Raw genomic sequence first — 21,985 nt, 5'->3', positions numbered from 1 at the left:
CAGAATGGCTGCAGGGACAAAAGCGTGTTTATATCTGTTGGTTCTGGATTTTGGGCGTTTAAAGCGTAATCCCGATGGCAGCATCTGAAATTCAGCCCGTAAGGGATGAGAACTATCTGACAAGATAGACTCAACCCTCCTTAACATCTGCTTCTGATAAAGTTCCTCAAGACCTTTCTGCCTAGAACCTGTGATGCTGCTGCTCACCTTAATTAACCTCGAAATGGAGATCACACAACGTAGGGTCATTTTAAACTCATTGGTTTTAGATGTCTTTATACAGACTTTGTCTCTCTCTCTCTCTCTCTCTCTCTCTCTCTCTCTCTCTCTCTCTCTCTCTCTCTCTCAGTCTCAGCACTCTCACCTGGTCATCCAGCAGCTCCTGGGCCACCTGGACGCTAACAGTAAGACCTCGGCTACGGTGCGCGCCGGGATCGTTGAGGTTCTCCTGGAGGCAGCTGCTATAGCCTCCAGCGGATCTGTAGGTGAGCGAAGGACAGTGTTGTGCTAGTGACTAAGAAATAGTAACTAGTTACAGTTACTAGTTACTTCATTCATAAAGTAACTCAATTACTTTGTTGCCTACTTTCACCAAAACGTAACGCGTTACTGTTAGAAGTAACGTTCTAGTTACTTTTTTAAAGAAATAATGAGCATATTTCCACTTTGAGAACCTCGTCTTGCTCTCGCCTCGACTCGCCATTACTGCCACACATGCGCGAATAAACGGAAACACGCCCACAGTGCGGCGTCTTCGTGTTTACAGGTTGGCATCCACCGATCCTACAATGTGTCGCTGCTGTAAACAGGTTAGTCTGTAGGCTACACTTCAGCCTAAATGAATTAATTTAAATAAGTTTAAACGCACCGTATGGTAACGGTAACGGAGTGACTGTATTTAAAAAGTAATGCGTTAGAGCATTAGTTACTGTCAAAAGTAACTGTGTTACAGTAACGCGTTACTGCCCAACACTGGTGAAGGATGCGCACACAGAGAGAACGCCATCTCAAGCTGGAAAGTCTGAAAAGGAAGACTGTTATTGCCACCTGTACATTACAGCACAGCGGAGAGCACAGGGGCAGATACGATACAGCGCACCTGGAGCAGGGAGGGTTAAGGGCCTTGCTCAGTTGGCCAACAGTGGCAGCATGGCAGTTCTTTTCATCTATTCATCACTTTATCCGTCACTTCAGCTGAAGAACCGAATGACGTGTGATTGAGAAGTGAATATCGAGCACCGCACCCTAACAGAAAGACTCAGCCTCTGTATAGTATCATATGAGAAACAGCTGAGTGGAAAGATGGAAAATGAGACGTCTGCAAGAACCGTGCTGAGTTCTAGTAGTTCTAACTTCTTAAACTCCTTATTCAGCTCTTCGTCATCATGAAATTTAGCGACGGCGATCGTTCAGAGTGAGGAACGTTCACCGAAACTGTCACAATTCATCCACTAGAGGGAGGCATTTCCATACACTGTGAGGGGCTTTTTACTCATTTCAGATGAAACTGTACAGGTGTAAATAAATGAATGTGGTTGTTCAAGCCACATACGTCAGCGCTATTCTCCTCCCAAACGGAAGTACTTTCACCCAGGCGTCTCGTCGGGTCTTAAAAACGCACTGCTGCCGCCAGCGAAAATGCAGCAAACAGTAAATGCTGTTTTTTGTAGCATAAACATCTCCGATATCCGATTTGCCGAGACGTGTTTATGTGGCCTGATGTAAATGGAACAGTTTTAACAAATCAGATAGCTTTCGGATCAGAGACAACACACGAAGTGACCAGGTGTAAAAAGGCCCTAAATTTCATCCATCCTGTTGAAGTTGTACGTTTTTTTAATCAATAATTCATTGTAATTGATAAGTCGAACATGGGGCCACGGATGGAAGCCTCGGCACAACACCCTTTAGTGCTTTTTTGTTTATTGTGTTTGGTTACCCTAACGTGACCACATACACCAGAGAAGGTAGAAACGAACGGTGAAAATGTCTGTACATTAACAGGAAGTGAAAGTGTGTGCCGGCTACCTACAGGAAGGAACAACGGTTCTATGCTTACGTTTTACAGTCATTGTTCCACAGAGAGTGTTAGTTTATAAGGTAGAGGCAAGTGTTGTTGCATCATAACATATGCAGTCCAATCATGTTGTGATATGCAAATGAAGCCCATGATACACTGAGTATATATGTCTGGATGTGCAGGTTTGACGTTCTAAGTGACCTCAGGCGTACACATGGAAAGCGATGGCGTTACGATAGTGTCGTATGAATCCCGTCTGCACTCTGTGTGTATTTCAGGCCCCACCGTGCTGGAGGTGTTTAACACTCTCCTCAGGCATCTGAAGCTCAGCGTGGACTACGAGCTCAGCGGATTTTACGACGCAACCACGACAGGCAGCAAAACCGTTAACGAGCATGAAGAGAGACAGCTCCAAGAAGCTGTCATAAAAACAATAGGTAGGTGTGTGTGATTTTTTTTTGTGTGTGTGTTTTCTGGAGCAGGTCTCAAAATAATAAAATGGCAGATGAGCCTATTGAAATGTAAATGTGGAATGATTGACAGTTGTCTGATTATTTTGAAGCACCGCCTCCTTCCTATGATCACGCATTAGAAATCGTTCAATCTACTCTCATGGACAAGGTGCTTTCACATGATGTCATGGTAATCGGAGAATGTTTTGAGTACGATAATATAAAATAAACTTTCTGTATGTCAGTGTGTTTGATTTGGCTAGCAACTATCGTGAATTCTAACAAGTTATGAGGTATTGTGAGTCAATTTTGAGAATCATCAATATTGTGAATCATCTTTCTATGTCAGTATTATGAATCGAATTGAATCATGAAGCTGATATTGTGAATCAAATGATAATGTGAAGACAGTAATGTGAGTCAATTCGAATCATGAAGCCAGTATTGTGAATCAAATCAAATTGTGAAGTCATTAATGTGAATCAAATCAAATTGTGAAGTCATTAATGTGAATCAAATCAAATTGTGAAGCCAGTAAAGTGAATCAAATCAATTCATAATCTGTAGACAGTAATGTGAATCAATTCGAATCATGAAGTCAGTATTGTAAATCAAATCAAATCATGAAGCCAGTATTGTGAATCAAATTAAATCAAATCTTGAAGACAGTAAATTGAATCATGAAGCCAGTGTCATGTTTGCATTATTACACCCTTAATTACTGGATTACTTCATGTTAGTTTTGTTTTGTGCTGTTTTTCTGCGATTTCAGGTTCCTTTGCCAGCACTCTGCCTACATACCAGCGCTCCGAGGTGATGCTCTTCATCATGGGGAAGATCCCAATTCCTGGAATGCAGCTTTCACTGCCACCCACAGGATCTGGGTGCGTACTGCAGCCCCTGAAATAATAGTTTAGCAAAGTCCAGTTCATTACCTTTAATCAGAAGTGTGTACATTATCACAGCATGAACACGTACAGGTGATGATTTCATCTTTAGGTTGATTTAAGTGTAACTGTCAAGCAAACGTTATATTTGCAAACATATCCAGATACTTTTTTTTTCTTAATGTCATTTAGTGAATAAAAACAATAAAACATTAAACCTAAAATAAAGAAAAACATCTTTCAATAAGTTTATATACCATTTTAAACCATTATCAATATAATTTTTTTTTAAGTTTAAAAAAAAAACTTGATATGAAAAAGAGGAATAAATAGAAAACATTTTCACAATTTATGGATTAAGTAATGAGCAGCATTTAGTCTGTTTATAATTATTTAATAATTATTTCCTATGTTTGTAATTTATTACAATATTATTACTATCCTGACGTATCATCCAGCTCTAAATCTAACTTGTGACAGTTTCTTGCTGTCTTTTTTTAATCGATTAATACATTTTGTTTGTGTTAGTGATGTTTGTAAGAATGCAATTTGTGTTAGAAATAAATATTATGTCTAAATCACTTTAGGGACTGTAACAGAAATCATTATCACTATTATATTTTCCTAAAAACTGAACTATGGACTTTTAACGGGTAAATAATAATAATAGGTTAAATAAAATCTTCACGACCGGACGATTTCACCGATCTCACCTGAATGTGACCCGTTGTGTTTTTCAGGCCTGAGGGTGACCGGATGATCCAGGTCAAGTTACTGAAGTCTCTAAGACAGGTACGATCTCTACAACACTTCACTAAAGGGAACCGTAACGAACGTTTGGAGCTCACGTTCCTCTTCCGTGTAGGTGACGTGTGGCTTCCAGAGCACGAACATGCTGACGGCTTTGCCCAGCTCCTTCCTGGACCCGCTCCTGTCCTTTGCGCTGCTGGAGGACGCGCACATCCGCCTGCTGGTCCTCGAAATCCTCGTCAGCCTCATCGATCGCCATGACAACCTCCCAAAGCTGTCCACCATAAGGTTTGTAAACATGACTTTCTTAAAAGCACTGACGCTGGAGACTCCTGCCGTAACTGTTAAACAAACATTTCCTTACAGAGAACTCTGTGGTTAATTTTTCATTATTTATTATTATTATTATTATTATTTTATTTCATTTATGTAGCACGTACCCAATACAGGTATCTGTGAAAGATCTGTTATCATAGAAACCGTAAGGATTAACAAGTCATCTGTCCTTCTGTAGAATCATCGCAGACATTTCTGTGCTTAAACTCCGGATGGAGAAGTGTTCTCGTCAGGACAACCTGTTCATGAAGAAGGTGGGACTTTAAACTTAACCTCACACTGATGGGGTGTCTGTCTATGAGTCACCTATGATCCAAGGTGGTGATGTATGACTATTCAGGGTTGTTTGTGTGTATGTGTGGTGTGGTGTGTATGTGTGGTGTACGTGTGTGGTGTGGTGTGTGTGTGGTGTGGTGGGTGTGTGGATGTGTGGTGTACGTGTGCGTGTGGTGTGTGTGTGTGTGTTGCAGCATGCCCAGCAGCTCTACAGACACATCTACCTGTCGTGTAAGGAGCAGAGCAGCACACAGCCACACTTCGAGATGCTCTACTCTCTCCTCGCTCTGATCAGCATGGAGCTTGCTAACGAGGAGGTGGTGGTGGATCTCATCCGCCTCGCTCTGGCCCTGCAGGTGAGACAGGAACTGGGTGAGACGTTTCATGTTAAAACTTAGACACAATAGAACAGCATTCACTAATGGTGAGTACGATCTGACATCCATCTCTGGTCAAGAGCCAAGAAAAAAATCTCTCTCTCTCTCTATTTCTCTCTCTCTCTGTCTCTCTCTCTGTCTCTCTCTTTATTTCTTTCTCTCTTGTCAGTCATAGACGTTAGAATCTTGTGTACAGAAGAGGACAGGGAGTGCTTTGTGTGTTACTCAGCCCTGTGATGCAGTGTGTGTTTGTGTGTGTGTGTGTTTAGGACTTGGCTTTAGTCAGTGAGGAGATGTTGCCGGTGTATAACCGCTGTGCTGTTCACGCTCTCACCGCTGCCTACCTCAACCTCATCTGCCAGCTCACCACCCTGCCCACCTTCTGCCAGCACGTCCACGAGGTCAGTGATTCCTCACATCTCCAACATCACGTCCTACAGCGCACACACACACACACACACACACACACACACACACACACACACACACACAGCCATGTGCTCAGGAGCAGGAGTACATAGAAGGTCTGTGTATGTAGTACAGCTTCCTAATCGCATCACTCGTATTTAATTGCAGGTGATTTTGTTTATCTGTTGCAGGTGATCGAGATGAGACAGAAGGAAGCCTTGTTTCTTTTGCCAGAAGATGTGTTTATTGGAAGTCCAAAGTGAGTCTCTGTCTGATTGCCTCTGCCTGTCTGTCTGCCTCTCTTTCTGTCTGTCTGTCTGCTTCTCTTACTGTTTGTCTGCCGCTCTTACTGTTTGTCTGTCTGCCTCTCTTTCTGTCTGTCTGTCTGCCTCTTTCTGTCTGTCTGTCTGCCTCTCTTTCTGTCTGTCTGCCTGCATGCCTGTCTGCCTCTCTTTCTGTCTGTCTGTCTGCATGTTTGTCTGTCTGTCTCTCTTCCTGTCTGTATGTTTGTCTCTGCCTCTCTTTCTGTCTGTCTGTCTTCATGTTTGTCTGCCTGCCTCTCTTCCTGTCTGTATGTTTGTCTGTCTGCCTTTCTTCCTGTCTTTCTGTCTGTCTGCCTGCCTCTCTTCCTGTCTATCTGCCTGCCTCTTTTCCTGTCAGTCTATCTGTTTGCCGCTCTTCTTGTCTGCCGCTCTTCTTGTCTGTCTACCTCTCTTCCTGTCTCCCTCTCTTCCTGTCTGTCTGCCTCTCTTCCTGTCAGACTCTTTTAATGTCAGTCTATCTGTCTGCCTCTCTTCCTGTCAGACTCTTTTAATGTCAGTCTATCTGTCTGCCTCTCTTCCTGTCTGCCTAAGGAAAGAAATACCGTAGGAGCAAAAGAATTGAACAATAGACAGAAAAGACATACAAGATAGAAATAAAGTGTGATGATGAATGAAAAAGAAAGTAGAGTGGGAGAAAAGCTGGACTAGTGAAGAAAGAAAGGTCAAAATAAGGACAGAAGGAAGGAAAGTTAGAAAGTAAGGAGCATGGAAGGTAACCAATAGAAGGAACAAACTCTAAAGGAAGTAAGGAAACATGCAGCATCGAGGGGAAAAGAAAAAGTCTGAAGAAGAAGAGAGAAAAATTAAGTGAGAGAACGAGAGAGAGAGATGGATGGATGGATAGATTAATGGCCTAAAATTCACAAGCTGTATTTACTTTTTATTTTTGAAAATTATTTATTTATTATAGATCCATTATCCATTTATAACAGAAATTGTGTGTGTGTGTGCGCACGTGCATGTGTGTGTGTGTGCGCGCGCGTGTGTGTGTGTGCATGCGCGTGTGTGTGTGTGTGTATCAGACTAACTTCATCCATTAGAGCTCATGAGTCACTCGGCCTCGCTCACATCAGCTTTTAGTAAAGCTTCGATCTCGTCCATTACTGTGTTACTGCGAGTGCTGAATGGAGCCGATAATCACTGACCTTCACTTTCCAAAGCTGCTTCAGTCTGCTCTCTCTCTCGCTCTCTCTCTTTCTCTATCCCTCTTTCTCTCTCTCTCTCTCTCTCTCCTTCTCTCTCTTCACTTCAGTCATCCACTCAGGGCTTAGTAATGGCAGAAGACATAACCTTGTTTGTGCAGGAAAGTAAACATTTATTTTTATCCTTCGTGTTTATGCGTCAGGCTTCCAGAGACGCTGGAAAAGCCAGCAGGAGAACTTCTGTTCCAGCAGTCCAAGATCGCCGAGGTGCTGGGAGGAAGTGGCTACAACACTGAGAGACTCGCCACTCCTTACATCCCTCAGTTCACAGGTACAGAGAGCAGAAAGAAAGAAAAGAAAGCAGACACACAGACATATTGCAGTGAAGTGAGCATGCAGAGACACTTTCACATGCGAGAGCAGTTCAGTGGTGCGAGCACTGAGATGTGTGCGCTTCTTTAGTCTGTGGATCACAAAGCATCAAAAAGAACAGTAGCTGAACTTATTCTTCCTTTTTTTATCCTTTGTTCCTTATTCTTTTTCTTTCTTTTTTTCTTTTCAGATGAAGACAGGCTGTCGAAGAGAAAAAGTATCGGAGAAACAATCTCTCTGCAGGTGGAGGTTGAGTCCAGAAACAGTCCAGAGAAAGAGGAGGTTGGAAATACACACACACACACACACACACACTCTCTCTCTCACTCACACACACTCACACATGTACACACTCACACACACACTCTCACACACACACACTCTCACACACACACACACACACACACACTCTCTCTCTCACTCACACACACTCACACACGTACACGTACACACACACACACTCTCACACACAAACACTCTCACTCACACACACACACTCACACACACTCACACACACACTCACACACACACACACACACTCTCTCTCACTCACACACACACACGCACACGCGCACACACACTCTCTCTCACTCACACACACGTACACGTACACACACACACAAACACTCTCACTCACACACACGTGCACACACGCGCACGCACACACGCACACACACTCTCACTCACACACATGCGTACACACACGCGCGCACACACTCTCACTCACACACATGCGTACACACACACACACGCGCGCGTACGCGCACACACACTCTCACTCACACACGCGTGCACACACACACACAAAACCCATATTTCTGGTATAAATTTTAATTTAGTATATTCTAATTATGTTTCAGTCCATCCATCATTTGGGGCGGGCGGGCTGGCGGGCGTGGCGGCGGGCGGGGGCGGGCGGGCGGGGCGGGCGCACACGGGCGGAGGGGCGGGGCTGCGGGCTGCAGGACGGCGACGTGCGGGCGCGCACACGGGCGGGCGGGCGGGCGGGCGAAGACGGGCGGGCGCGCACAAGGGCTGGGGCGGATGGCTGGCGCAGACGGGAGGGGCCGGCGGGCGGGGGGTACGGGCGGCGGGCGGCCGGGCGGGCGGTCGGGCGGGCTGGCCCGGTCGGGCGAAGACGGTGCGGGCGCAACGGGAGGGGTGCCGGCGGTCCGGGGTCTGGCGGCGGCGGTATGGCGGGCGGTGCGGTCTGCGGCGGGCGGGCTGCGCAGACGGGAGGTGGGGGCCGGCTGTCTGTGTCACACGTTCCGTCGTGGCGTGTCTCACACTCTGTTCTGTTCCTCATTCGTGCGTGTCTTTTTGGCTGTCTCTTTCTTTCTGTCTTTTTCTTTCTCATATTTTCTTTTTTTCTTTCTTTCTTTTTCATGCTCTCACTTTCTTCCTTTCATCTTTCCTTTTCTGACACACACACACACACACACACACACACACACACACACACACACACACACACACACACACAATTCCTCACTAGTATCTCTGTGTTTTTTTTCCTGTTCCACAGAGAACACCAGCTGAGGAAATCACGTTTGAAGCACTGAAGAACGCCATCGGTGAGGAAACCTCTCCCGCTCTACACAAATATTTCTCTCTATTTAGGGTTTTTCACACTGATCCTAACTCCTGCTTATCACTGTAACTGACCAATGAAAAGGATCTGTGCCTCATATCACATGAAAACCTTTATGTAGCAACAATACAAAAAAACGTCTCAGTAGATCGAGCCATTCACTTGTTATAAAAACAAACAGTGATTCAATTCCAAATATATTCCAGATATCCAATTAAGAGCAATTAAGGAGGAAGGATGAAATCAGTCAGGATAGATAAGCCAGGAAAGGTAGACAGGAGCAAGTAGAAAGACAGGAATAAACAAGAAGGGTGAGAGAATGAATGAAAGAACATAATAATGAAGTAGGGGAAGGAAAGAAGCTGTCACATTTGATGAGAAACTCCAACCGAGCGACGGATGTAGACGGGTGCCAATATTTAAAGCAAGGCACTATGTGTACACTATACAGATACAGTCATCTATAGTGTGTAACTGAGGAGTGTTGGAAAGTGTTCACCACTGACCTGATGTGTGTGTGTGTGCGTGTGTGTTTGCTCTGCAGTGGACAGTGTCGGGATGGAGGAGCAGGAGCGAGAGAGGAGGAGACAGGTGGTGGAGAAGTTTCAGAAAGCACCGTTTGAGGAGATCGCCGCACACTGTGGAGCCAGAGTGAGGATTTTTCATTAATCTTCAGGATTGCGTGTGTGTGAGTGTGAGTGTGTGTATGTGTGAGTGTGTGTGAGTGTGTGTATGTGTGTGTATGTGTGTGAGTGTGTGTGTGTGTATGTGTGAGTGTGTGTATGTGTGAGTGTGTGTGTGAGTGTGTGTGTGTGTGTATGTGTGAGTGTGTGTGTGTGTGTGTATGTGTGAGTGTGTGTATGTGTGAGTGTGTGTATGTGTGAGTGTGTGTGTGTGTGTATGTGTGAGTGTGTGTGTGTGTGTGTGTGTGTGAGTGTGTGTGTGTGTGTGTGTGTGTGTGTGTGTGTGTGTGTGTGTGTGTGTGTGTGTGTGTGTGTGTGTATGTGTGTGTGTGTGTGTGTATGTGTGAGTGTGTGTGTGTGTGTGTGAGTGTGTATGTGTGTGTGTGAGTGTGTATGTGTGTGTGTGTGTGTGTGTGTGTGTGTGTGTGTGTGTGTATGTGAGTGTGTGTGTGTGTGTGTATGTGAGTGTGTATGTGTGTGTGTGTGTGTGTGTGTATGTGTGTGTGTGTGTGTATGTGTGAGTGAGTGTGTGTGTGTGTGTGTGTGTGTGTGTGTGTGTGTGTGTGTGTGTGTGTGTGTGTGAGAGTGTGTGTGTGTGTGTATGTGAGTGTAAGTGAGAGTATGTGTGTAATCCACCACTCACACACTTCTGTTTCCCCTCAGGCCACCATGCTGCAGAGTAAACTCAGTCAGATCTTCGAAATCACAATCAGGTGGGTTTCATCATCATGAGGCTTTACATGAGAAACATTAGTGCTGGGAAATAAACATAAACTCTTAGGAAAGGAAATATACAGGGAAAGAAGACAGACAGACAGATAGATAGGAGTAAAGAATGAAGGTAGAAGAGTGAGAGTTAGTGAAGGAAAAAGCAGGAAGGTAGAAAAAAGTAAAAGCGGAAAGAACAAGGTAAAAAGGAATTAAGGATAGAAGTAAGAAACATTAGTTACAAATGAAGGAATGAAAGGAAACGGAAAGGAAAAGAGGAGAAACAAAATAAGAGGAGAGGAAAGAAAAAATTAGGGTAGAAGGAAAGAAAAGACAAATGAAACAATAAAGGAAGAAAGAAAGCACCTGAAGGTAGACGGAAGAATGGAAAGAATGATGCCAGAATCTCCAGGCTGGAAAAGTGTACATGAGGTGCAGTGTAGTTTTTGGGCGGAGCTTGTGTGTGTGCCGCTGTGGGTTCTGACTGGTTCTGATTTCTGTTCTTCTCTCCACTTCAGGCCTCCTCCCAGTCCCTCAGGCACCATCACGGCGAGCTACGGCCAAACCCAGACCCGCTCCGTCCCCATCTACGAGATGAAGTTCCCTGACCTGTGTGTGTATTAGCTCAGAGCTGAGGAAAAGCTGTGTGTGTGTGTGTGTGTGTACAGAAGGAATTACTCAAACATCTAAGTTGTTTATCATCGCAGGCGAACCTCCAGCGTGTTGTATTTGCACTGTGACTGACGTCGACACGACCACATCATGAAGAGAAAAGCCTACAGGGTGCCATTACTTTTACAACACAGCCTCTGCTCGGATCCGGTCGCGTCGTCTTCCGTGTTCAACGTCCGTCTCGTGTCTCCGAATTCACCCGGGATCTATTTTTTAAAGCGGAGGTGCATGCTCTGTCGTCCTCTAACGCCAGCTTTCGTCTAGGTTTAGTGTTTTAACTAGTAGTGCTGGTTTAACTCGCTGTTAACTAACGTAGTTATTAGAAAACGGCTTCGTCCCAGTTTCGTTCAGTCAACCGTTTTTAACACGTATGTCCTTATTGGTGCTATTTTTCTTTTATAATTTGATAGTTTACTGACATTCACATCAGAAAACTCAGACACTATACTGGATAGCGGATAGCTCGAGTAAAAAAATTTTAAATCGTCACCAGATTTTTTTTTTTTTTTCGTTTTATGGAGATTTAGTCTGATCGAAATGATTGAAATACTAAACGTTTCTGGGTTTCTGCAGGTTAGCACTTTGCATTATCGAGCTACAGACACGCTCGAGCGTATCGCCGTATTTTGCCGTATACAGGACTAAAAAATAAATAATAATGATAATAATTGCACTGGATAAAATTTCCGTGAACTGTATTAATGCTCCGCGAATGTAAATTTTAGAGATTTTATTTAGCTGCTTATTTTAAAGCGTCCGTAAGCAACTTTCTTTACGTTTAGTCATAGCATACGACTGCATAATACGTATCTAACGATCTCGAACGTACGTGCGGATACAAACAATCTTAGTTTTAGACCACGCTGGCTTTCTAACGCCGAGCTCGAGGGAATTACAGGTGACGAACTAACCAGCATGAGATTTTACTACCAGGAAGAGAATTTACAAGAAGAACGACGCTTTACGTACCGCCGCAACCTCCAGAGGACATGATATCCAGATAAAACACACAGTTACAGCTGAACGTGTCCAGGACATTTCATCGGAGTCACCACTGCAGGTTTTAACTGTTTTTTTTTTGTTTTGTTTTTTCAGATCGCAAAAGTTCAGAGGTTTTTGTTTTTGTTTATTTTTTTATATTAGCGTGTCATCTGTCACTGACGGTTGTCTTTAAGTTCTGTTTTTAAGTAGCAGAAGAATTCTCTCCTACGTGGTGTTGAGGTATAACCGTGATCGCTCCCAGAAAAAAACATGTCATTTTTTCACCGTGGTGACATGACCACGCGGTCGTCTGGTCAACACGTCCCCATTATAGATGTCTCACCGTCGTGTGTGTCACATTTTCTGTGTCTGTTTTAAAGAATTTTTAAATTGAAACCAAAAAAAGTTCAGACTTTTTTTTTTTTTTTATGTTGTGTTTTGTTGTGGCTCAAAACTCAAGATGTAAACATTTTAATACAAAAGAACTGCTTAGACTTCACACAATTACAAAAACAATTCTGTTTAATATTCTGTAATTGTGTATTGTGTGTTTTGGATTTGAATTTTTTTAGTACATTCGGTTGGTTTTGGACTCGAGTGAAATGCTTTAATTGGTCAGTGTTAGTTGTGCAAAGCTAGAACTTTAGCTCAGGTTAAAATTCTGTTTCAACACAAAACGATTCAAAAACACGTTCGGATCGTCGTAGCAGTTTGTGTACAGCTCCATTTGTGAATCTGAGTGTTCAAGTAAGGAAGGAGGAGTGTGGCATTGTGAACGACCTGAATTAAAAAGTTTTGTAGCATCAAATTGAAATCTTTAGTTTTGAAATTTATTTGAATTTGAAATGAACTTTTTACATCTTTTTAGAAAATGTAATAAAATACACCACCATAGAATACAATATCAATTTAATACAATTCAGATAGAGGACATCAACTACAAATGAATGAGTAATTAGTTAAAAAAAAAAAAACAATAAAGTGGGTTTAAAATTTAATCTGAATTTTTCTGCCTTAATAATTTCTAATAAGTGAACTGAACAATTTAGATTTTCATGAAAATTCAGATTTACACAATTTCACATCCAAATTCTAAAAGCTCAACAAATACTCTACAGCGGTCGGTATGATCGGTAAGAGATTATAGAGATTGGATTCGGAAATTTGAACACTTTAAGATGTACTTTTTATTATTATTATTATTTTTTTAACAGGTTCAATTCAATTTCGATTAATGATCATTTGTCAATTTGCAGGCAAAAGCCAGGATAAAAAAAAAACAATGAATCCTTTAATTAGTTTTATTTGGAAATGGAAAATAGGAGTTCTGTGTAAATTTGTTTGTCTGCTTTTGATGTTTCCCGTACATTATTTTGAAAGCAAAATGAACGTGAAATTGATTCTAATTGAAATATTAATATTATACATTCAAATGTCAAAAATTATTTGAGATTTATTTTTTGGCATATACAATATTTTCTAATGCTATGATTTAAGCTTCAGCTCAAGTTAAAAGTAAACTGCATTCATTGAATCTTTTAACCTATTATTATTATTATTATTATTATTATTATTATTATTATTACACGTTATTTTGTTTCTGTTTATAATTGTTCAAATTGTAACCATTTCCTTGAAGGCTCTGGCAGGTTCAGTTGTAAATCTGAGGTGTGTGTGTGTGTGTGTGTGTGTGTGTGTGTGTGTGTGTGTGTGTGTGTGTGTGTGTGTGTGTGTGTGTGTGTGTGTGTGTGTGTGTGCGCGCGCGCGCGCGCGTATCGGTGTGACGCTGAGGCCGAACAGCGTGGGAGAGACGTGTTGTGTGTTCTGTATTTTGTGGTGTAAATGTTCCCGATGGTGAATGAAAGTGGTGTCTGTGTCCCGTCTCTGGACTTGTACATCTGTAGACTTTGTTTTTTATCTGTCAGTGCAGCAGCTGCTCAATAAAACATGTTCATTGATGAGTGAAGACTTTGATTTATTTAAAAAATATTTCTCGTCCCGTTTTCTGCAAATTATATTTATATAAAAAGAACAGCAGCCGTTTAGTGAGAGAACGCTGTGTGGAAGCGAGTGAACAAGAGTGTGTGTGGAAGCGAGTGAACAAGTGTGTGTGTGTGTAAGCGAGTGAACGAACAAGCATGTGTGTGTGTGTGTGTGAGAGAGAGAGAGAGAGAGAGAGCAAGCGAAAAAGCGTGTGTGAGTGTGAGCGAGTGAACAAGAGTTTGTGAGAGTGTGAGTTTCTTATTTTTCTTTTTTTTTTGTAATAACATAATGATATAATACTTATGATTAAATACAAAGGAACAAAGGAATTAATTTGTGGTTGAATTCTAGTTAAAGACTTTCTTTCTATCTATCTATCTATCTATCTATCTATCTATCTATCTATCTATCTATCTATCTATCTATCTATCTATATTAAAAGGGATCAGTGACATGGACATCAGTTTCAACATGTTTTTTAATGATTGTGTTTTTGAAGCTGGATCAGACACAGAGCAGAAGACCGAGTCTCGTATCGTTGATGTTTTCTGAAGTTCTGTAGATGAACAGAAGGAGTGTTCTGACACGTTACACCTCCTCAACAGCGACACTTCTTTCTGCAGTCGCTCAGTGTCCGTTTTTCACCATGATGTTGCGGATCAGCGTGAGCAGCGGCTTGTGGGATCTCTCGGCCCACGGCTTCATGAAGCCGCCGTAGCGCTTGGCGGTGGGAGGAGCGCTCCAGCGGAAGTGGGTGATACGGTACTTGGTGGTGGTGCTCTTGTTGTTCGTATTTTTTAGCTCACGCCCATCGCTGCCCTCCAGCTGACGTCTGTTGAGTGAAGATAAAGGCGTCTCCATGGACGGCTCCTCCACCCATTTGTCTTCCTCCGAGACGTGCGCTTTGAGCGGTCGCCGCTTGCGGCTGGCGGGTTTCCCCCAGCGGAAATGCTCCATGGAGTATGAAGGTCTCTCTTCGCTGCGCTGAGGTCTCACACTGGGCAGCTGTTGGTGAGAGGCGTCATAGGGAGACAGAGCTGAAAGCAGTACGCCGAGGCTCATACTGTCTTCATCCTCCTCCTCCTCCTCCTCTTCCTCATCGCTCTGCTGTAGATTTGCGAGCAGGTTTTCAGTGCTGCTGACCAGCTGCTTCAGCCTGCACTGCCAGACGCACTCCTATAAAACAGGCGGCATTTCTGGTTTATTCCCAACAAACTTTTACCCGAAACAGATTAGAAATAAAGTTTACACATAATTAAATAAATAAAGCCGCGATGATAGATAAATAAAAGCCATCCTGAGTCGCTGTGTTAACACACAGGTCAGTGTCACTCCACACAAGTGGCAGAATAAGAGGCAAGGGGCGTGGCTTTATGTCTGGAGGCGGAGCTTAGAATATTTCTGTTTATTTGGATTCAACTCAGAATAAAAGGAGCCAAAGCATAAAGTACAGAGAATTTTATTTTATATTTTATTTTTTAGCTTTTTTAGTGTCTTCTTTTTTTTCTTCCTTTCATCTGTTTGTCTTCTTTCTTTCTTTCTTCTGTTTCCTTTCTTTCATCTGTTTTTTCTTTCTTTTTCTTTCATCTGTTCTTTCTTTCTTTCTTTCTTTCTTTCTTTCTTTCTTTCTTTCTTTCTTTCTTTCTTTCTTTCTTTCATCAGTTTTTTCTTTCTTTTTCTTTCTTTCTTTCTTTCTTTCTTTCTTTCTTTCTTTCTTTCTTTCTTTCATCTGGTTGGGAAGTCGTGGCCTAATGGTTAGAGAGTCTGACTCCTAACCCTAAGGTTGTGGGTTCGAGTATCGGGCCGGCAATAACACGACTGAGGTGCCCTTGAGCAAGGCATCGAACCCCCCCAACTGCTCCCCGGGCGCCGCAGCATAAATGGCTGCCCATTGCTCCGGGGGTGTGTGTGTGTGTGTGTGTGTGTGTGTGTGTGTGTGTGTGTTCACTGCTGTGTGTGTGTGTTCACTGCTGTGTGTGTGCATTTGGATGGGTTAAATGCAGAGAACAAATTCTGAGTATGGGTCAACGTACTTAACCGTATGTCACTTTTCACTTTCATCTGTTCTTTCTTTCTTTCTTTCTTTCTTTCTTTCTTTCTTTCTTTCTTTCTTTCTTTCTTTCTTTCTTTCTTTTTGTCTGTTTTGATGGAGTGTGTGTGAAGAGCTCCTGCTGAACACATGCAGGTTATAACTGAGTGAGTTTTTATGTGTAAACTTCCACACACTCTCGAGCACCAGCAGAATATCAGCATGTTTTTAAACACATCTCTGAATTTACAGGATTTTTTATATATAATAAATTTCTTGTATAAAAGCTCGTATGTGTGATTTATGTTCCTCTCCAGCTTGATAACTGAGGCTAGTTATTAGTAGAATGCTAAAGTGATGACTATAAACATCATACAAAGGGTCCCTTAAGCTACAGGGACATGAGGATGAGTCAAAAAGATGATTAATGATCGGAGAGTTAAAGGAGTTACATCATGTTTGATGTTGACATTTTAAAAGTTTTTACTGTTATTTTGTCCCGAGAGCCGAGTTCTTTGCAGTCCGTGATTTCCAGGCACCTTCTGTCCGCCGCTGACCCCCACACACACAGGACGAACACGGCCGAGAGCCAGGAAACACACTGCATCTGCATGAGAAGATCAAAAGATGAGAAGAACAAGTTAGAACCCGTACGACGGCATGCAGGTGAGGGTGAATAGAACAGAACACAAGTTCCGTGCTCTCGAGACATATTTTTAGTCCTAGAGAAATAAAAAACATTATTTTGACCTTGAAATATTAAAGCTTTATGATTCATCAGCAGAGCTGCGTCACTCTTTCACACAATGAAGTGTGTGCTGTTGATCCTTCATGGCTCTAAAGCTGTAAAGAAGCAGTGTTCTTTTCTCAAGTGCTTGTGGGCTGCTCCGGAAATGAAGTTCGTTAACACACACACATACACACACACACACACACACACACACACACACACACACACACACACACAGTTTTCAACAACGATGCCTTTATGATGTTAAACTCGCTGCCTCATCCCTACATGTCCTCCTCTTGAACACTTCATTCTGATTGGCCCAAAGTTTTAGATTTAACGTTTCTATAGTAACAGAGACCTGGATGACAGTTGAGCCACATGAACAGGTTATAAAACCAGGGTGTTGTTTATTCATCGACGCTGTGATGTTTTCTGTCAGAAGATTGTTATTCCTCGAACCTTTATGACCGACAAGTTTACATTCTCACTGACTTCGAGAGGGGGAAAAAAAACCTAAATCTATAACCATAAAAGTACAATGTTTCATAACGTGACATCGTAACGATTCGTAACGATTAATAAAAGTCAGAATGTGGAAATATAATAAATATATAATTTGTGCAGGTTCTCGAAAGTCTTTGAGACATTTTTTTTGTTCTTGTTATCGATTAGAAAATGTTTGGCGTCAAGGTAAAATGACTCCTGATTTCAGTTTAAAATCATGGCTTAGAGTTCAGTGACTCGGAGTTTAGATCACGACATGGAGCAACAGTCCAACGAGATGATGTTAATGATAGAGGAGAGAGAACCCGAGTAGACCGCTCACTGCTGCATGTCTACAGAACTGTAGAGGGAGTCAAAAGGGTGTCTTGGTGTGCACATTTATGAGGACCTGAACATTTAAACATGAACCTACACATGCACGAGGACCCGGACCTACACATGCATGAGGACCCGGACCTACACATGCATGAGGACCCGGACCTACACATGCATGAGGACCCGGACCTACACATGCATGAGGACCCAGACCTACACTTGCATAAGAAACTACACAGGAACCACACAGCTTCCAGCCACAAGAACCTACAGACAAATTGTGAGAACAGCTGAAAATCTGAGACTCTACTCATGATGTTTAGTAAATGCCATAAAATCTAAATGTTAAGTGGCAGCAGAGGGAATGTCCATGTGAGCGAACATTCCCTCTGCTGCCACTTAACACTTTAGATTTTATGGCATTTACTAAACGTCTTGATTTAGAAACACATTATCCCAGAAGAGGCAGCAGTACAGTGACGTACTGTACAGGAGCGTCCGAGCCACCGGCAGCACCAGCCGACTTCTCAACACCTTCTCCACACCCTGCTGCCTCCCTACGCTACTTAACCCAGTAATGACGCAGCATCCTGTGTGTGTTTATTGTCATGTTGTGTATCTGCACTGCATGTAGTCTTGTGTACTCTAATGTACAGTACACAGAGGGATGACAGTAAAAAACCACTGGACTTGAGGATTTTTATAATCTCAAGCTCGCAAGTTTAATTAAGTTTAATTAAGTTAAGTAAATTAGGTTCTTATTTAAATATAACATTGACAATGATTCCATTAAAATATTTTTTAAATAAAGATTCATAAAGAGATTAAAAAAAATCATTATCATTGGCATTTTATACAAATTAAAGTCCAATTAAAAATGAACTCTCTGTAACTGATCGACATAAGGAAATGATTCTGTTTATGTTTAGCACTTTAGTTTGAAATTAGTCCAAATTAAATAATTAGGTAAAATGTTTACCCATAAAATAATAAAATAAATAAAATAAAATAAAGTATTTAATATCAATGCAACAGGTTATAATCTCTAGTAGCACTTTCTATGAAGGTCATATTATTATTATAGGATAATATATTATACAGTATATTATAGAACTGTGACCACATTCATATCAGCTTATAATGCGTACACATTCTGTAGTTCTCTGCGTTATAATGCCCCATGATGCATTTCATAACATGTTGCCCGATTATTAGGAACTCTGAACGTCTACGAACATGGTGCGCCAACAAACATGTGTTGTGTGTGTTATAACCACTTATAATGCTTTTAACGGTTTATTAATGTATTATAACCAGTTCTGTAAACTGTAAGTAAAATGTTTTTTAATAATTAAAAAAAAAAACAATGTTTAATTTCTCGATATTTTTTACTCTGAATTTAAAAAAAAAAAAGAAATATTTGAAAGGTTCATAATCCAAAATGATCCAAAATATTATTTACAATGGAATCTCAGGTGTTTGCTCAAAAATACCTTATTCAGGCAGAATTAATTATTATTAGCTGAGTTTAAATTCGTAACTTTTCATACCATCGAAAATTAAAACTAAACGATAAAGACACTTTTCGGTTAATAAAAATAAATGAATACATCAGTAGAGGATTTAATGGTGGACAAAATAATAAGATAAAGCAGGAAAGACGAAGAGGTCTGTATAAAGGTGATGGTGATAAAGATCTGTCTTAAAATAAAGGATAAAAGAATAGTTGAGAAAATAACGAGCGAAATAATTTGCTCACCTTTATCGTCACTGATGTTCGGTTTGAGCTCCGTTCCTTCTGCTGGCCGATCAGCTCTGTGTCGTGTCTCTGTGCTTTTTCTGAACGAGGTCCGCTCTCGTATTTATACTCTCAGGTGCTCGGCAGCCCCTCAAGGTCACGACGTAATGAGGATGGATAAGGAGGATGGAGTGTGGTGTCAGAGGGGGAGGAGGTGGGGTTAACGCGTAGGAAACAAAATTTTTCAATTGTAACCTCCGATAAGTGTTCACGCGTCACGACAAACGTGGGAAAAGATGTCAGAAGAAAGCAGGAGAGGATTAGCGGGTCGGTGCTGCGTTCGGTCGAGCACCTGCCTCTGAAACCCGAGGACCTGAGCCGGTTCACATGCTGGAGATCTTCACATGTTCACACAACAATCTTTTTCTTCAAACAGATTTGTTACGGTGAATCTGACCTTTAGCGATTACGATCCGAGCCGCTTTCATACGCGCTCCTGAAATCCGACACGTGCCGACGTGACCTCTGTCTAAACAGACAAATTATAAGGCAATTTTTATTCGTCTTTCACCTCAAACGAACTCCACGTTTGTCATCGTTTCGCTCCACCAGGAAAAGATGGGTGGACAATAACACTGGAACCTGGTTTTAGACCACAGTCCTTTATCAGTATGGTGAAGGGTCTAGTTTTGCAGGATGTACAGCAGTCTTGGGAATGACAGATACACACACCAGGGATTTGAAGCTGATTCCTTTACATGACAGAAGCCAGGTTAGGATATGATGCTGTTGGAGGAAAACATTTCCTTACTCAATCCTCCAAAAAAAAAAAAAAAAAAACGCAAAGTGGTTCAGTAATAATTCAATCTGGTGACTGATTGAATTTATTGGGGCATCATTCGCCTCACACCTCCAGGGTACCAGGGTATCATGCTCTTGGATACCTGTAGATCTTGATGTTCTTTGAGATCTTTATGTTCTTGGAGATCTTTAGATCTTTATAATCTTGGAGATCTTTAGATCTGGATATTTTTGGAGATCTTGAGATCTTTATGTTCTTGGAGATATTTAGATCTGGATGTTTTTAGAGTGCTTTAGATCTTTATGTTCCTGGAGGTCTGTAGGTCTGGATGTCCTTGAGGATGGACAGTGGTTGCTCAAGTGGTTAAGGCTGTGGGATTTTGATTGAAGGATCAGGGTTCATGCCCCAGCACTGCCAATCTGTCACATTTGGGCCCTTGAGCAAGGCCCTTAACCCTCTCTCTGATTCAGGGCTGCTGTATCATGTCTGACCCTGTGTCTGACATTTCTTAGATTACAGTAAAAATAAAATAATTGTCTCATACTAACATGAAGAAAATGAATCAACATCTTTAATTCTTGTCCCTCCTTCATGGAGGCACAGTGTTAGTAATGTAAACAGATGATGTGTGAAATCCTGAAGGAAAGTCATCAGTGTTGTGTTTAAAGGGATTAGCATTCCCTCTTCACTCCTTCACGCTCAGTGATTGACGTCACAGACGTACCGCGGTTTCAGGAACGAATCATTTATTGACGGTGAGTCGAACAGCTCAGAGGGGACGCTTTTAATAACAACGTTTGTATTTGTGTCTAACGTTCTCAATACTATAAAAATATTATGAGTCTTTATTAGAAAGTGGCCTGCTGGGGCTGACACACACACACACACACAAGTGATATAAATACTCATACAAAACACTTATCCAAAATTGTGTCATCTTTGTAATGCATCACGGCAGTCGTGGCCTAATGGTTAGAGAGTCTGACTCCTAACCCTAAGGTTGTGGGTTCGAATCTCGGGCCGGCAATACCATGACTGAGGTGCCCTTGAGCAAGTCACCGAAAAACTGCCCACTGCCCACAAACAAATGGCTGCCCACTGCTGTGTGTGTGTGTGTGTTCACTGCTGTGTGTGTGTTCACTGCTGTGTGTGTGTGTGTTCACTGCTGTGTGTGTGTGTTCACTGCTGTGTGTGTGTGTGTTCACTGCTGTGTGTGTGTGTGTGTTCACTGCTGTGTGTGTGTGTGTGTTCACTGCTGTGTGTGTGTGTGTTCACTGCTGTGTGTGTGTGTGTTCACTGGTGTGTTTGTGTGTGTGTGTTCACTGGTGTGTTTGTGTGTGTGTGTTCACTGCTGTGTGTGTGTGTGTGTTCACTGCTGTGTTTGTGTGTTCACTGGTGTGTTTGTGTGTGTGTTCACTGCTGTGTGTGTGTGTGTGTGTGTGTGTGTGTGTGTGTGTGTGTGTGTGTGTGTGTGTGTGTGTGTTCACTGCTGTGTGTGTGTGTGTGTGTGTGTGTGTTCACTGCTGTGTGTGTGTGTGCACTTTGGATGGGTTAAATGCAGAGAATGAATTCTGAGTATAGGTGACCGTACTTAGTCGTATGTCACGATACTGTCACTGTTTGTGTCCTGTAGGTGATTTATGTGTGTTTTTGTGTCCTGTAGGTGATTTATGTGTGTTTTTGTGTCCTGTAGGTGATTTATGTGTGTTTTTGTGTCCTGTAGGTGATTTATGTGTTTTTGTGTCCTGTAGGTGATTATGTGTGTTTTTGTGTCCTGTAGGTGATTATGTGTGTTTTTGTGTCCTGTAGGTGATTGTGTGTTTTTGTGTCCTGTAGGTGATTGTGTGTTTTTGTGTCCTGTAGGTGATTATGTGTGTTTTTGTGTCCTGTAGGTGATTATGTG

General features: G+C 42.1%; 3 protein-coding genes across 10 annotated transcripts in view; 2 read left to right on the top strand and 1 right to left on the bottom strand.

The window, feature by feature from the left end:
* The window catches only part of efr3bb (EFR3 homolog Bb (S. cerevisiae)), a 39,243-nt gene extending 25,304 nt beyond the window's left edge, over positions 1–13,939 (top strand). For 5 of the 6 annotated variants that reach the window (XM_047801561.1, XM_047801562.1, XM_027155389.2 and 2 more), the window contains 16 exons: positions 350–485; positions 2,299–2,457; positions 3,245–3,356; positions 4,100–4,151; positions 4,225–4,397; positions 4,624–4,699; positions 4,916–5,077; positions 5,368–5,499; positions 5,698–5,765; positions 7,175–7,302; positions 7,534–7,625; positions 8,869–8,917; positions 9,479–9,585; positions 10,281–10,330; positions 10,844–10,938; positions 11,033–13,939. In XM_047801561.1, coding sequence (XP_047657517.1) covers positions 350–485; positions 2,299–2,457; positions 3,245–3,356; positions 4,100–4,151; positions 4,225–4,397; positions 4,624–4,699; positions 4,916–5,077; positions 5,368–5,499; positions 5,698–5,765; positions 7,175–7,302; positions 7,534–7,625; positions 8,869–8,917; positions 9,479–9,585; positions 10,281–10,330; positions 10,844–10,938; positions 11,033–11,091 — 1,650 coding nt within the window. In that variant the 3' untranslated portion in view covers positions 11,092–13,939. Of the gene's footprint in view, positions 1–349; positions 486–2,298; positions 2,458–3,244; positions 3,357–4,099; positions 4,152–4,224; positions 4,398–4,623; positions 4,700–4,915; positions 5,078–5,367; positions 5,500–5,697; positions 5,766–7,174; positions 7,303–7,533; positions 7,626–8,868; positions 8,918–9,478; positions 9,586–10,280; positions 10,331–10,843; positions 10,988–11,032 lie in introns of all 6 variants that reach the window. The other variant, XM_047801560.1, reaches the window with a different exon arrangement.
* A 482-nt stretch (positions 13,940–14,421) lies between these two features.
* pomcb (proopiomelanocortin b) lies at positions 14,422–19,435 on the bottom strand. Of its 3 annotated transcripts, none has more exons than XM_027155350.2 (3): positions 19,302–19,435; positions 16,478–16,597; positions 14,422–15,137 (listed from the first exon to the last, which is right to left on the bottom strand). In XM_027155350.2, the coding sequence occupies exons 2-3, from the start codon at positions 16,595–16,597 to the stop codon at positions 14,589–14,591; spliced, it is 669 nt and encodes a 222-aa protein (XP_027011151.1). In that variant the 5' UTR covers positions 19,302–19,435; the 3' UTR covers positions 14,422–14,588. The 3 variants fall into 3 exon arrangements, with proteins under 3 accessions (XP_027011151.1, XP_027011152.1, XP_027011150.1); XM_027155351.2 differs by lacking the exon at positions 19,302–19,435 and adding an exon at positions 16,741–16,891; XM_027155349.2 differs by lacking the exon at positions 19,302–19,435 and having other exon boundaries at positions 16,478–16,603.
* Positions 16,506–21,985, top strand: part of si:ch211-203k16.3 (fibrinogen-like protein 1) — a 16,471-nt gene continuing 10,991 nt past the window's right edge. The window contains exon 1 of the mRNA XM_047801564.1: positions 16,506–16,656. The gene's annotated coding sequence lies outside the window, so the exon portion shown is untranslated. The remainder of the gene's footprint in view (positions 16,657–21,985) is intronic.

Source organism: Tachysurus fulvidraco, chromosome 16 (genome assembly GCF_022655615.1).
Source record: "Tachysurus fulvidraco isolate hzauxx_2018 chromosome 16, HZAU_PFXX_2.0, whole genome shotgun sequence".
In the NCBI taxonomy this organism is placed as follows: domain Eukaryota; kingdom Metazoa; phylum Chordata; class Actinopteri; order Siluriformes; family Bagridae; genus Tachysurus; species Tachysurus fulvidraco.
This window is presented reverse-complemented; position numbering and strand designations above follow the sequence as displayed.

Coding starts and splice junctions, on each gene's coding strand:
- pomcb (XM_027155349.2), bottom strand. CDS start 16,603: ATGCAGATGCAGTGTGTTTCCTGGCTCTCGGCCGTGTTCGTCCTGTGT. Junction 15,138..16,477: donor GCTCTCGGGACAAAATAACA/GTAAAAACTTTT, acceptor CCTGTTTTATAG/GAGTGCGTCTGGCAGTGCAG.